General features: G+C 41.1%; 1 protein-coding gene across 11 annotated transcripts in view; it reads left to right on the forward strand.

Annotated features, from left to right (window-relative positions):
* LRRC9 (leucine rich repeat containing 9) overlaps positions 1-15,765 on the forward strand; it is a 110,590-nt gene that overhangs the window by 31,588 nt on the left and 63,237 nt on the right. For 10 of the 11 annotated variants that reach the window (XR_012903264.1, XM_075926333.1, XM_075926334.1 and 7 more), the window contains 5 exons: positions 1,489-1,668; positions 7,530-7,638; positions 11,133-11,265; positions 12,702-12,848; positions 14,028-14,149. Coding sequence is in view for 10 of the 11 variants with exons in the window: in XM_075926333.1 (XP_075782448.1) it covers positions 1,489-1,668; positions 7,530-7,638; positions 11,133-11,265; positions 12,702-12,848; positions 14,028-14,149 (691 nt within the window). In the remaining variant the exon portion in view is untranslated. The remainder of the gene's footprint in view (positions 1-1,488; positions 1,669-7,529; positions 7,639-11,132; positions 11,266-12,701; positions 12,849-14,027; positions 14,150-15,765) is intronic. The other variant, XM_075926338.1, reaches the window with a different exon arrangement.

Genomic DNA, 15,765 nt, shown 5'->3' on the forward strand with positions numbered 1-15,765 from the left:
GTATTTTGTATTCTGTATTGTAATTGAAATCAATATATTTGAAAATGTAGAAAACATCCAAAACATTTAAATAAATGGTATTCTATTATTGTTTTAATTGTGCAATTAATCGCACAATTAATTGTGATTTTAATGACACTATTAATCGCAGTTCATTTTTAATCACTTGAGAGCCCTAAAAATAATATCGTCAATAAAAGAGAACAGAGCAATCTGAAATGACTAATAGCTGTTTTAACTATTGTGGCACCAATGACAGATAATTCCTGGATAGCTTTATTGCTTATTATAAATAAGCATTAAAAGTTGTTTACATAGTCTCAGTATAAATAACCTTGACACTTTGTTGAGGGGAGACTCAGACTTAGGTTGGCATTATTTCAAGGACAGTTTTCTGCTTGAGTACTCGAAGCTTATCTGCCTCCCCTGTGCTCTCTCATGTTCAGCTATGTCTGATAGAGTGCTGCAGGTTATGATGTGCTCAGAGGTTCTAGCTATACTATAAAGAGTGTTATTTAAATTTAATGAATTAAATAAAATAACAATAATACTAAAACTGCTTTTTCAATCCAAGGATTTTTTTTCTTATTGGCAAGGAAAAATTCTAAATGAGGTCAATGTTTGAATCAGTTTTTAGCTCAGAGTCATTTAATAGAAAGTGTAGTGTTTTCATTCATTGTAAGTAGTTCTTTTTTGTTTGTTTGTTTGTTTGTTTTTTAAAGAAAATTGTCCTCTGGTTATTTAAAAAATGTTTTTTTTCCCCATTTGGATTTCTCATTTTTGGGGTAACCATTACATTTCCATAATTATTATAAGACCTATATTTTAGCTGTCTACATAAGCTGTTGATATGGCCCTCATTATTGTAATACCTGAGCACCTCACAATCTTTAATGTATTGATCTTCATATCACCCCTGTGGGGCATGGAAGTGTCATTCCTCCATTTCACTGTTTCAGTTTTCCACCAGTAATTGCCCAAGGTCACACAGGGAGAGTAGGGAAATGATCCCAGGAATCCTAGGCCCTAACCCACTGCCCTTTTTGTGCCATTGTCATTCCTCTTCTAACATTTAATTAGATAGGTCCACATTCACTTCAGTAGAATTACTCACTTGTGTGAGTCAAGCAGGATGTAGCAGTTTTCCAGACAAGATGTCTAAAGCAGTGGTCATAAGCATTTATGGAAGATTTTATGGAGTCTGAGATGCATCGTGGCATTTTAAATATCCCACTGTAGATGTAGGAAAGAAACATGGCAGACCATTAATATTAGTGTTTGCTCCCTAATATAATCTGTAATGTTCAAAATTAGGTGATACAACATCACCCATCTCTAGTTGAGAGAGAGAATTTCTGAAAGTACAAAAGAGAAATTACCTTAAAATATCATTTTTCTCTCTTTTTCCCTTCATTTGAAAACAGAAAAAAAAATCAGGTTCTGGTTGCAAAAAGAAGGTAGTAATTCATTGCTCATTCCTGGGTACAGGTTTAACTCCTGCTATGATCTAATTCTATCACGATTTTGTGCCTGGGATTTCAAAACATATGGTATCACAGGAGTGAAAATAAATCGCATCTTTCGCGTGCACAACCGTATTCTGAGGATGATATTTGAGGAGAAGTTCCAAATGTTTTTGGATAAAGAAGAAGTTTTAAATGAAACAGAGTGAGTAGATGATGTAAGGACAATTATAGAGAAGCAGTTTATATTTCTTGTGTGAAGCAATACGAACTTTGTGGTTTTAAGTAATATATTTTACAGAGCAACATACAAATTTGCATGAGTAAGCACTTTGGTCATTTGTTCCTAATAAGTCTGTGAATTTAGTTAGTATACATGTGAATGGCCAGATTATTTTTTTTAAGGAAAGAAGAAATGTAGTGGAAAGAGGAAAAACATACACATGTATGCATCTGTACTAAATACACATATCAGTAGTGACTATGTAGATATCTAGTTGCGCATTCACCCTGTGGATTTGTACTGTTAAGCAAAGGAATTATTTTCCCAAGAATTCAGCCACACAGATAATACTAAGCCATTTTATTAGCAGTGCATTAGGGAGGACTCAACAGCAGCTTCCAAAGAATTATCAGGAGTACAAGTCTTATACAGATGGTCCCCGACTTACGAACGCATCGGCGTACGACCATCCGCACTTATGACCAATCTCCCATTCAGCTGGTCCCCGACTTACAAACGATGATCTGCGCTTACGAACAGCGCGATCCTATTTAAATGATTGGGGTCAGACTTACGAACAGATTGAGTTACTACCAAGTGTTTGGTAGGTAACTCATTTGTAAGTCAGGGACTATCTGTATATCAGTTACATACATCATGCATATCATTAAACCAGCTACAACTAGTTCATTAGTTCTTTGTTCAAGAAGGAACAGATCTTTGCACAAGGATGCAGGACCAGGGTAAGCGGGGGGAGAGACTGGGGTGAACTGGTTCTGTAGATAAGAGAAGACGGAGCAGAGACAGCAAGGTTTAACAAAATAGCTTCTTGTTAACCTGTGAGAGTCCAAGAGGGGGTTACAGTTTTAACAAACTCAGTGAGACATTTTCAACAATGCTCAAGGTCTTATTGTAGCTGGGCTGTTATCTTCACTCAGGCAATTCATCTTGAGGTCCAGCACAGGAAAGCAAGGCTTTGTCCTAACAGTACGCCCCAGTGTTGGTATGTCCAAATTGCTTATACTTTAGATATATTTGGCTATTATAGTTATTCTTTCCATTGCTTCTAACCAGAAGAATTAAGACCCTAATACTGTACTGAGCTCTATGCAGGCCTTGAGTCCCTTCGTCCAAGCAGTTGGTAGTGATTATTGGAAATAAGAGTTTCTAAGATGGGATTTTTTAATATGTATGCTTTTTAATTTAAGTTTTGACAATTGTTAGAGTAATGTATACAAGACGTATGAACAACAAGGAGTCCTGTGGCACTTAGGGCATGTCTACTCTGGGGAGTTATTTCAAAATAACTTCCCTTATTTTGGAATAACAAGGTGAGCATCCACGTCATCAAGCCTGTTATTTCAAAATAATATTTCAAAAATCTTCTTCTCCTGCTTGTGAAGAAGAATAAGCTTATTTCAAAATAGTTATTTTGGGAGTTATTTCAAAATAACCTGGTAGTCTCTAAGGCTATGTCTACACTAACAGATTTATTAGGGCATAACTTTCGTGGGTAAAACCCACTTCATCAGATCAATTGGCGTGGAAGTTTCAGAAGCAGGGGCATAGATAAGAAAGAAGTTGCTTGTTTTGAGGAAGCTAATCAAGTCAATGTGGAAGCACACAGCATTTGGTGTGGAGATGTGAATATACAGAGAGGGGAAATTGCTTTTGTAATGTGTTAACCAATTGAGATCCTTATTCAATCATAAATTGATAGTGTTAACTGGTTAATGCATTACAAAGGCCATTTCCCACTTCCATCCTGACTTGATTAACTTCATTAACACAAGCAACTTCTTCCATATATACTCCTGCTTCTGTAACTTCCATTCCAATACATCTCATGAAAGTGGGGAGATGGTATTAAATCATACACAATGAATAGAAACTAAAGATTGGTTTATACGGAGGTTCCCGGGGAGGGGGGGGGAAGGGGCAGGATAATTTTAATTCTACACAGGGACACTATTTCAGGATATTTCACTATTTCACTATTATCCCAAAATAGCGTTCTGCACATCTTAATGGCAGGCCTGTTCCTTGGAAACACGTTCGAACTAACAGCTCACTGGGAATTCTATGCGTGGAGTGATAGCGTGATCAGGCACTAAAGCTTTAGAAATTAGGTTTCTCTAGTGATTATCCATGTTGATTGCACTTTCAGTAAATGTACATGTAAGATAGGATTATTTTAGCCAGCAAGTATCCAAAAAAGCTGTGCCTGCAGCCTAGAAATCTTGCGCCCACCCATACCTCAGTTTGTTCTTATCACCCATAGCTGAGAGATGGATCACCTGCAGTAGCCTCTTCTCTGTACAGTTTGTGACTTTACTGCTATTTTCTGTGCATATGGGCTGCGACTAGACTGGCATGATTTTGCGTAAATACTTTTAACGGAAAAGTTTTTCTGTTAAAAGAATTTGCGCAAGAGAGCATCTATACTGGCATGTGCCTTTGCGCAAAAGATTTGCTTTTGCACAAAAGCATCCGTGCCAGTGTAGACGCTCTCTTGTGCAAGAAAGCGCCGATGGCCATTTTAGCCATTGGGCTTTCTTGCGCAAGAAATTAACATTGCTGTCTACACTGGCCCTCTTGCGCAAGAATACTTGCGCAAGAGGGCTTATCCCTGAGCGAGAGCATCAGAGTATTTGCGCAAGAACCACTGATTTTGTACATTACAAAGTCAGTGTTCTCGTGCAAATACTCGCAGCCAGTGTAGATAGGCGGCGAGATTTTGTACAAAATCATGCCAGTCTAGACGCAGCCCCAAAGAGTTAGATAGTGATCTTGTATAATGTAGTGGTATGTCTTTTTTATGTTTCTTAGGGTGTGTCTACACGGCACCATTATTTCGAGATAACTAGCGTTAATTCAGAATAACAATGCGAGTGTCTACACAGCCATTCTGTTATTTCATAATGATTTAGAAATAATGGACGGCTTATTCTGAAATATGTAAACCTTATTCTACAAGGAATAACGCCTGTTCCGAAATAGCCATTTCAAAATAAGGCGTGTGTAGACACTCCACGGCTGCTATTTCAAAATAGCCCCACGCCATGGCCAGCCTAAGTTATTCCTCCCTAGTGCCTTCTGGGGCCACAAATCCAGATAGCACATCTACATTAGGGAAGCCTGCCTCAGACTTATTATGAGGCTCCCCTGCAGCGTAGATGTGCTATTTTGAAATAAGCTATTTCATAATAACTATTCTGGAATAGCTTATTTTGAAATAAGCATCTGTTGTAGATGTACCCTTTCTGTGTGCTCTCTCTCACTCTATTTATTTTTATTTTTTTTGTATATGTAAGAAAAACCTTGCATTAGTGTGAGGGGACTTCCTGGTATCAAGATTTAGACATCAGAAGTGAAGTCCTTGGAGTTCAAAACTTGCCTCTCCTATGATGCAGCTACTCAGTCTTAACTATGTTCTCCAGTAGTGCTCAATAAGATCTTCAGAGTTAGAGAAAGAGGGCCTAGTAGGCCTTAGCAGGTTTCCTCCATCAGTGTACTTGAAACTGTGGTTCATCGCCAAATTCCCAAGTTCTCTCTTCAGAGAAACTCATCTACTGAAACAAAGAGCAGCTAAGTCTTCTTCCACTCAGTCATCTGAAAGGGAAAGGAAGGAACATTGTTCTCAGGTTGAGTACTGGTGTAAGTTGCTCCCCTTGGGACCAAGTGAAAAGAGTCATAGACCTCCTCAAACTCCTCTCAGCTCAGTTCCCAATAGTATTACATAACTTTCCCTCTCAGAATGAAGGACAGATCTTATTCTAGACCCAGCATTATTCTGTCCAACAGCATGGAGGCTGACTGGTTAACTACCATCAACAGGAGCTGAATAGCTAATGTCTAGAATACACTGGTGCATAGCAGAAAGATTCTACTAGACTGACTTGTGCAGAAGAATGCAAGATGCTTTATTTAGGCACCAGAGTTCCACTTGTCTCCTTTAGAAAACTTGATTCCTGCTGTTCTGGACTATCTGCTGTCCCTAAGCATTCAGGACCATACATCAGCTTTATAAGAATATGTTTAGCAGCTACATCTCCTGGCCAGGATCACACCATATTTTCCCACCCTACAGTTGGTAAACTGGTCACACCCTTGCTCATGTATTTCCTTCAGTTTGGGAGCTCCCTCTTCTCTATGACCTTTATATAGTCTTAGCCGGGTTACTGGGACCTCCTTTTGAGCTCCTAGAATCTCTCTCATTATATCACCTGTCTTTTAACATAAGATTTTTTACTTTCTATTCCATCAATGTGATGGGTAGGAAAGATTCAGCACTCATGGCTGGTACATCTTTCATGCTGTTACATAAAGACACATTGATCCTTAGGTCTCACCCACAGTTTGCCAAAGATTTCAGATGTACATCTGAATGACGTGAATCACTTATCCGTTTTCTTTTCCAAGTATTGCTCTAACCAAGGGATATCTAATTGTATTAGATTATGCTATGAGCTAGCTAGAGCAGATCCACCCAGGCAGGTGAGAGCCCCTTTTGGCAGGGCTCAGGCACTTTTATGTTGATGGTATGAAAAGTGTGTTAGTTTCAGAAATGTGCAGGGTAGCTATGTAGGGACCAGTCCTTGTTTTGTCCCACCACTATTCCTTAGTTTAGGTCTCAGAATGCCAATTTTGGCACTGATATCCTATAATCATGAGTCTGATTGTGAAATCACTGCTTGCTAGTCACCAGAAGTGTCATCCACGTGGACACTCACTCGAAGATGAAAGAACAGTTATTTCTCTTATAGAAACTGTAGTTCTTTGAGATGTTTTGTCCACATGGATTCCACTATCCAGTCTACTTCCCTGCTGCTACAGTAAGCTTGCCAAGGATCTCCAGCAAGAGAAGTAAGAAAGAATTTGATATTTGAAATGCAAAAAAAGGGTAGATTTTTGAGGGGGCAAAGGAAATGGAGAGCACCCTTCTACACTAAAGGACACAAACACTCCTTTTATTATTCAGTTGACCTTTAGTGTTCACCAGATATTGCACGCTGAATAACAAGAAGTTATTTATATTTCTTATGTAAGTGGATGGATGCCTTAATTGCAATCCAACTAACTCTTCGGGTATGTCTACACTACTCAGAAGATTGAAGCTGCCACTGTCGATCTTCCAGGGTTCAAATTAGCAGGTCTAGTGAAGACAGGTTAATTCGAACTGAGAGGGGAATTCTGGTTGATGTCAGAAGTCTTTCTTCCACAAGGAGTAAGTGAAGTTAAAGAAAGAGTGTTCAAATTCCACTACGCAATTAATGTATCTATAGCATAGACATACCCTTAGGCTACGTCTATATTGGCACCCTTTTCCGGAAAAGGGATGCTAATGAGACACTTCGGAATTGCAAATTCCACGGGGATTTAAATATCCCCCGCGGCATTTGCATGAACATGGCTGCCGCTTTTTTCCAGCTCGGGGTTTTGCCGGAGAAAAGCGCCAGTCTAGACGGGATCTTGCGGAAAATAAACCCTTTTCCACAAGATCCCTTATTCCGTAGGACCTCCCGTAGGAATAAGGGATCTTCCGGAAAAGGGTTTATTTTCCGCAAGATCCTGTCTAGACTGGCGCTTTTCTCCGACAAAACCCCAAGCCGGAAAAAAGCGGCAGCCATGTTCATGCAAATGCCGCAGGGGGTATTTAAATCCCCGCGGAATTTGCAATTCCGAAGTGTCTCATTAGCATCCGTTTTCCAGAAAAGAGTGCCAATGTAGACACAGCCCCAGTGAACATTATATAAAGAACTTACTTCATTTAGGCTGCGTACTGTTTTTGAAACAAACACTGAAATATTTTCCTGCTTCTTATTCTTGTTATGGAACTCCAGGAAGATGCTAGAATGTCTCTTTTATGTGTTTGACCCACACATGCCAGTTAAGAAAAAGCAAATACTACAAGTGCTTGAGGATGGGTTCCAGGCAGTGGAAGAGCACAAGGTGAGATCAAGTCTGCACAGCTATGGGTTAGTAGTGGATAACCCAGCTCAGCGTGGCTTAAATAGTGTGGCTCTCCTTTCCCCTCTTTTTCCTTCTGTCCTTAACCCTTGTCCCACTCATCTGTCCCCTTTTTCTCCCTTTATTCTTGACCTTCCTCCTGTTGTCTCCACTTCCTTCTTTGCTTTGTCCCGCATGGCACAAGAATGATCAGTGCTTTGAAACTTGCTTTCAGCGCCCCTTTTCCTGCCTTTTTTCCCCCTTCTTTTTTCCTTACTCCCTTGCTTTCCATTTCACAGTTTTACTCCTCACTCATCAAGAATAGTCAATGCCCCCATTGTTGATGGAGGCCTCAGAACTAATTCCTACCCTTCACCTCAGGTGCCAGATTCTCTGCCTCCAGCAGTGTAACAAGTTAGCAATTGAGTTTCTACCAATCAGTTTGTCTTATAATTTATCTAGACATTTACTGGGGGTAGTCTGGATCCTTAACTGAAAAAAGCATTTTTTTTCTTAATTTAAATCATTGTTATGTGGTAGGGCTGGAGATGAGGGATTCAGTATGCGGGCTGCCTCGGGGAGAGAAGACAACCCCAGCCCTCTGTCAAGGCAGCATCTTGGGGCCAGGTCACCTGCCCATGGCTGCTACAGCTGAAGCAAGTACAGCCAGGAGAGGGGGTGCATTTTGTGGAAACCATTTTCATAGTTAGCTAGAAGCCATCTTGTATAACAGAAACCATTTCAGTTTCTTGCTTCTGCATGTACACCAGTGAGTGAACTTTCTCTTGCCCCAGGTCAGGGGCCTGCAAGATGAGCTACTGGAATGTGTTAATTGAGCTGGTTAAGAAGGGAGCCTCACTCCCTAGTACCTGCCCACTATCTTGCTGATAACAGTTTTGCTTTTTTAAGTTTAATTGATGATTTCTGTAATTGGATTCCCTGACGTCAGACTTGTTTGGTTAAGGGTATAAAGATACTAGGATTGTTTATATTAGCAGCCTTACTGGGCCCGGCTCTGCTGGGACCATGTTTGGCTCACTTTGTGCTTTATTGATCAATAAAGCTGTTTGTTAGCTGCCTAATCACAGAGAAGCTTGTTTTGCTTCAACAATATCCCCTGGCTGGGGGAGATAGACAGACACACAAACTCTGAAAAATCATAGAACACTAGACCTGGAAGAGACCTCGAGAAGTCATCAAGTCCAGATCCCTGCCCTCTCAGCAGGAGCCAGTACCATCTAGACCATCCTTGATAGATGTCTGTCTAATCTGCTCTTAAATATCTCCGGAGATGGAGATTCCGCAACCTCCCTAGGCAACTTATTCTAGTGTTTAACTACCCTGACAATTAGGAAGTTTTTCCTAATGTCCAACCTAAACCTCCTTTGCTGCAGTTTAAGTCCATTGCTTCTTGTCCTATCTTCAGAAGCCAAGGAGAACAATTTTTCTCCTTCCTCTTTGTGACACTCTTTTAGATACATGGAAAGTGCTATCATGTCCCTTCTCAGTCTTCTCCTTTCCAAACTAATCAAGTCCAATTCTTTCAGTCTTCCTTCATAGGTCATGTTCTCTAGTCCTTTAATCGTTCTTGTTGCTCTTCTCTGGACCTTCTCTAATTTCTCCACACCTTTCTTGAAATGTGATGCCCAGAACTGGACACACACTCCAATTGAGGCCTAATCAGCACAGAGTAGAGCGGAAGAATGACTTCTCGTGTCTTGCTCACAACTCACCTGTTAATGCATCCCAGAAATCATGTTTGCTTTTTTTGCAACAGTGTCACATTGTTGACTAATATTTAGTTTGCGGTCCACTATGACGCCTAGATCCCTTTCTGCAGTACTTCTTCCTAGACAGTCACCTCCCATTCTGTATGTGTGAAACTGATTGTTCCTTCCTATGTGGTGTACTTTGCATTTGTCCATATTAAACTTCATCCTATTTACATCAGACCATTTCTCCAGTTTGTCCAGATCATTTTGAATTATGACGCCATCCTCCAAAGTAGTTGCAACCCCTCCCAGCTTCATATCATCTGCAAACTTAATAAGCGTACTCTCTATGCCAATATCTAAATCGCTGATGAAGATATTGAACAGAACCGGACCCAAACCCCTGCGGAACCCCCACTTGTTATGCCCTTCCAGCAAGATTCCAGCACAGAAGTTAAACTGACTGGCCTGTAGTTTCCTGGGTTGTTCTTATTTCCCCTTTTATAGATGGGCACTATATTTGCCCTTTTCCAGTCTTCTGGAATCTCTCCTGTCTTCCGTGATTTTTCAAAGATGATAGCTAAAGGCTCAGATACTGCCTCAGGTTTAATGCTGATAATCAGTTGCTGGAATGTTCTGGCAGCCTTGAAAGAACTCTTCTTGCAATCTGAGCTAAAGGGCAGAGCTTAGCTTTGGAGCCTACAACAAAAACATTGGGCTGTCTTGAATGCCACATATAAGGATCATTATCCCTTTAGTGATGAATGAGGAAAGAAGCTGCTAATACAGAATTAACAGGTAAAAATTTCTCATTCTGACCCTTGAAAATTGTAGAGAGATGAAATAGGACAGCCTTCCAGCTTTCTTTTCCACAGCATCCTCATTTTGCCTGCCTTACCAATACCATGCCTTTCCCTGTTTTTCTGTTTTGTGAAGACCTTGAGTGGTGGTATTGTATCTTTGGGAAAAGCCTGCTCTTTGCCATTTCCCTCTCTGCTTTTTTGTTATAGAAAGTGGAAGTTCTCAAAGGCACCAGTTAGAGTTGCCTCTCCCAGGGTATGTCTACACTACCCTCCTAGTTCGAACTAGGAGGGTAATGTATGCATACCGCACTTGCTAATGAAGCCCGGGATTTGAATTTCCTGGGCTTCATTAGCATAAGCGGGGAGCTGCCATTTTTAAATCCCCGCTGCTTCGAACCCCGTGTAGCGCAGCTACACGGGGCTCGAACTAGGTAGTTCGGACTAGGGTGCCTATTCTGAACTACCGGTACACCTCGTTTCACGAGGAGTAACGGTAGTTCGGAATAGGACCCTAGTCCGAACTGCCTAGTTCGAGCCCCGTGTAGCCGCGCTACACGGGGTTCGAAGCAGCGGGGATTTAAAAAATGGCGGCTCCCCGCTTATGCTAATGAAGCCCGGGAAATTCAAATCCCGGGCTTCATTAGCAAGTGCGGTATGCATACATTACCCCGCTAGTTCGAACTAGCGGGGTAGTGTAGACATACCCCCCTTGTGTTAGGTGCTGTTCAGAATTAAAGAAAAATATGATTCCTCTGTGTTTAGAATCTAATTTTCTTTGCTCCTTCTCTTATCCTGACTAGATTGTGATATCATAAACAAATAAACCTTCCTTTCCCTTTTACTCCTCTCCCCTTCCACTCGTCTCCCCTTCCTTAATTCATTTGCATCTGGTAAAGCTGCTTAGTAAGGATATATGTCTTGACATTTTTACAGGGGGTGTTTGTCAAATAAAGATACTTAGACTTTACTTTTATCCTTGCAGCTTTTAAGAAGAGACGCTGTTCTCCTCTCTAACAGTCTAAGTGTCTGTGAACGTCCCAGAATAGAATTTTTGCTGCAACAAACCAAGGATGAATGTAAAAATAGCAATGATCTTGAGGAATCATTCATACATGGTAATGTAATACCTTGGAAAGGTGGTTTCAAACCTCACTGATAGTTGTAAGGCTCATTTTATAAGTCAGTGCAAAGTGTTTTATCTTGTGAGTACAAGAAAGTCTTGTAAATACAGTAGATTGTTGTGACAAAACATACGGGTCTTTTTGTGAAGGGATCCTGAAGACTTGCTGCAATCTAACCACGTGCCCTTTCTATTAGGAAACCCCACCAAGACATATGATGGCCTGGAGCTAACTCCCAGGCAGGTTCAGAGACAACTAAGAGAGCACTCCCATCTGGAAGCTAATTAGATGAAGCTTAACCTTTCTAGGCTCAAAAGAAGAGGGAGTTAGGGGGAAAATAGAGGGCTTGTGTTAATATGAAGCCACGACAGGGCACTCTAAGGGAACAGTCATCAATGACATGATGTATCAATCCTTCACCAGTACAAAAGTGGGTAAGAATCTTCTTTAGGCTAGAGAAGTGCCTCTGAGCCAGGTCTGCAAGTCATTCCAGGAGTGAAAATGTTTAAAAAGAGTGGACAGCATTGGAAGAAAACTGTTCGTTAAGCTTCCCAGCTTCCAGAAAAATAAGCCTGATAGCTGTCAGAGCCTCTGCCCTCACTAAAAGGAAGCATAAGTTCACTGCTAAAAGGGAGAAGAGATTGTATCCCATACCTTGTGCTGAAGGGACTGGACCATGGTTTCCCCCAGGGTCTCTTTGAAGAGAGGCCAGTAACCTGGCTAGAACTGCTTTTAGGTGTGGTCTTTTTTATTTTTCCCTTTATTTAGCTTCTTTTGCTACTTTGAATAAGCGACAAGGAGTCCTGTGGCATCTTATAGACTAACAGATTTATTGGAGCATAAGCTTTCGTGGGCAAAGACACCTGACAAAGTGAGTAACACAAATGCACCTGACGAAGTGAGTCTTTGCCCATGAAAGCTTATGCTCCAATAAATCTGTTACTCTATAAGGTGCCACAGGACTCATCGTCACTTTTACAGATTCAGACTAACATGGCTACCTCTCTGATACTTGACTTTGAATAGTTTCTTTGTTTCACTTGAGACTGAAAGGGGGAGAAATAGCCAAGACCTTGGCCAGAAGGCTAAAAAGCTGACCACTGCTAGACTGACTGAACAATCCTATTAGACGGTCTGGACTGGTGTGAAGGAACATCAAAAGGGTGATCTGTTAAGGACAGATTCCTCCCACCATCTTCTTTTATACTTGTACTTCTGAGTTTACTGCTTAGAATCTTAGCCCAATGCTACTGTTTTGGTAATACATTATCAGAAGTATATTTTGAGAAGAAAGACTTATTAGATCATTATTCTGCTAGGCCAGAGGGTAGTCTCCTGATGTTCTGGCCAGCTTGATACAATCTATTTTAGTTCCCTGTGTTTATACTGGATTTGTCTTATCATTAATCGTCTTTTCTTTCCATTCCTAGGGAAACTCATAATTGCAAAAGTTTTTCTTGGACGTAGTGTTCCAGCTCGTGAAAGAGATCCCATCCATCAAATCAACTATCCAGGAGCTAATTCAGTGTTCAGGCCTCAGAAACATTTACCAAGTGGTACATCTAGAACTGCTGAGGGTACTGTATCTATAGGCTGTTCTTAGCACCAAGTGAAGGTTGTCAGGGTTGTATTCTAAGCCCTGTCTTTCATACGTTTAGGAGCCTGTCGTGGAATTTTGGTTCTTATAGGAACTCAGAATATTGTCTTGACCCAGTCCAAGTGCATGGTGTTTCGAAGTAATGTTAATGAGGATAATAAAAGATGTTCACTGTTTTAATGATTACTAATGGTAGTTTAATTCACACAGAGTTTTCAAAGGAAAGCATGAAGAACCAGATTGTGCTTTTCCACCACTAGTAAGTCTGTGTGTGTGTGTCCATGTATACATACCTCAGTGGAGATGGAACACCTTCATCATTAAAATCCCCAAGTCATCTCTGCTTGAGCAGAAGGAGAATTCCTTTAATGCTAAGACATATGCTGTATTGTGTTCAGAGGGAGTCATGATCACTTGCACTATCTGTGTACTACATATAATGTGAACAGTGCAAAAATCTTTGGCCAATCCTGCTTGCTTCATGAGGCTGATCAACTTTGCAGGAAATTACAGAGTGGGAACAAAGCCATGGTTTTACCTCTTCCCTGTCCATTCAGGGGAATTTGCAGTCATTGGAATATCAGAAAGGAGCAATCCCATTGTTTATGTGCAGGGGATGTGATTATATCTGTCCTTCTGTGCACAGGTGATTGTACCATGAAATAATCTAGGTTTGGGTAACAGTACAGTGTAGCAGTCTGTGCGATGGGGGCCTAAGCAAAGTTCCCTTTTCAATCATGCTGCCATGCAGAACAGCTGCAGTTCTTTCCTTGGCTCCCTCCTCACTTCGGAGGGGAAATGATCTGTCTGGTCTGGGCCAGGAAAATATTTCTTCTGGAATGTTGGGGATGGGGGCAGAGAATAGAGCCAAATCTCTTGCCCAATCCACACACCTCTGCTTGCCCACTCTTCCAACCAGCACAAGAGTGAGTAATGGCCCCCAGAGAGGTTACCTCCCACTTATTCAGGAACCTGTCAGCTGTGCTGCTTACCTTACTGCCCTCCCAGAATATGTAGCGCAAGAACAAAGGTGTGAAGTAAGATTTTTAGACATTGCAACAAGGCTCCTAAATGTTTGTTCATTACAACCTGCAGTGAACATGGAACAATCTTCTGTTTATTCCTTCCACTTATGTTTATATCTTTTCTTTTGCTGTAGAAATGTATTCTTCCATGGAGCATAGAAACTGTGGCTGCCACCATCGACAGTGTGAGTGGTTTGTGTTTGATCATGAGCTGGTCTTGCCTGAATACTTCGTTGAATTTGAGTACACTACATTGGTATGAACTTTGTTTTCTCTAATAGGATGTTAGAGGGTAAGATCTTGTTACCTTAAAAAATATTCTCACTGGAGACCACCCAGAGTTACACTAGTAGGGGTTTATTTCCACTAGGTAGAACTAAAGAGGAGAAAGCAGCCACCAAAGGTTTAAGCTGAAGAAGATAGAACTCTCTCTCTCTCACATACACATAGACAAGCAAGCAAGCACACACCCCTCCATTCACTCACTCATTCACACCCATTCATTCCTGCCCTCAGGCACTCACACACTTATACAGACATATGGGTTGCAGAAGGAGCCAAGGCATGTGGATCCTGAAGGGTCTGTCTGCTCATCATGGCTGGGGAAGTTGGTCAGGAGAGAGAGACACTGGAGAGGAGCCTCTCAGGAGCAGGGGAAGGAAAAAGAGAGTCTCACATGTGCTTCTTCTCTTTATATAGTGTCTGAATGGCTCCTGTGACTCATTCACCTTGTCATCAGGGAGCATGCCCAGACTTCCCTTTATCCAGCAGAGAGCATGCCCAGACTGTGATGACTCATTGCCATGTGGTCCATTGTTGCAAGCCTTCTTCAAACACACTCACACTCACACTCTCTCTCCATTCACTCAGGGGAGAATGCAGCTTAGGGAAAGTTACAAGCCAAGTGGCTGCATGTTACAAAGATTACAAAGTTGCAGTTTACAGTAAGTTTGAGAGTTACACAGATTGCAAAGATTGATAAGGATCATAATAAGTTAGTTTAAATCCTTAGACCTTACGGTTTGGTGTAGCTTTAGAAAATCCATGTATATAAATCTAGTGAGCTCAGGCGGAGGCTTTTTTATGCAACAGATCTCAAATATTAAGAGAAAAACAGCTAGTTGAAATTATTCCTCCTCTCACATTATCTGACATGATCTAAGTTCAAGGTTCTGTCCCCTCCAACTGTCTAAAAAGCCTAATAAAATTCCCATTGATGTGAATGAGAAACTTTCATATATTGCAATGAGAGTTAGCTCAGACTCTTATTTTGTAACATTATCAAGTGTGGCAGGAAAGACGCAGAGACTTAAATGAACCCTTGGCAGTGCAATGATGCACAATTGAAAATTAGCTCCTCCCTCCCTCCCTAAATGTGCCATCCTTTGAGGTCATGACACACTAGAATGAATGAAATTTGATAGTGCTCAAAACCTTGCTTCATGGAATCCTTAATTTTTTATTGTATTTTGTTTCAATGTGTGATGTATATAGTTTTGAAGCATGCATAGATATTCTGCTACTGGTTGGGGTCCTGACCAGGATTTTTCTCAGTTAAAAAAGCTTTTATGTTAATGTTTATAAGCTACATAGTGGACAGGCCTTGTGGTTTTGTGGCTGGGTAATTTGCTGCCATCGTGCAGGGGTCTCAGCTCAGATCTAGACCTTCGCTACCTGGCAAAAGCAGGGTGTGTGGCAAAAGTAGAGTATTCAGCTCCTGGGGAAGATTTGCCCTTTCAGTCACATTTGAGCAGGCCACTGCAAAAACAATTGCAGTAGTGATGGGCTCTGGTGAGTCTGCAGCTAGCTCTCCTTCACTGGAAAGTTAACTATTTCAGTGCTTGGACTTTGGGGGTTTGAATAAAGAAGCAG

The sequence above is a fragment of the Pelodiscus sinensis genome, chromosome 4 (assembly GCF_049634645.1).
Source record: "Pelodiscus sinensis isolate JC-2024 chromosome 4, ASM4963464v1, whole genome shotgun sequence".
NCBI lineage: Eukaryota > Metazoa > Chordata > Testudines > Trionychidae > Pelodiscus > Pelodiscus sinensis.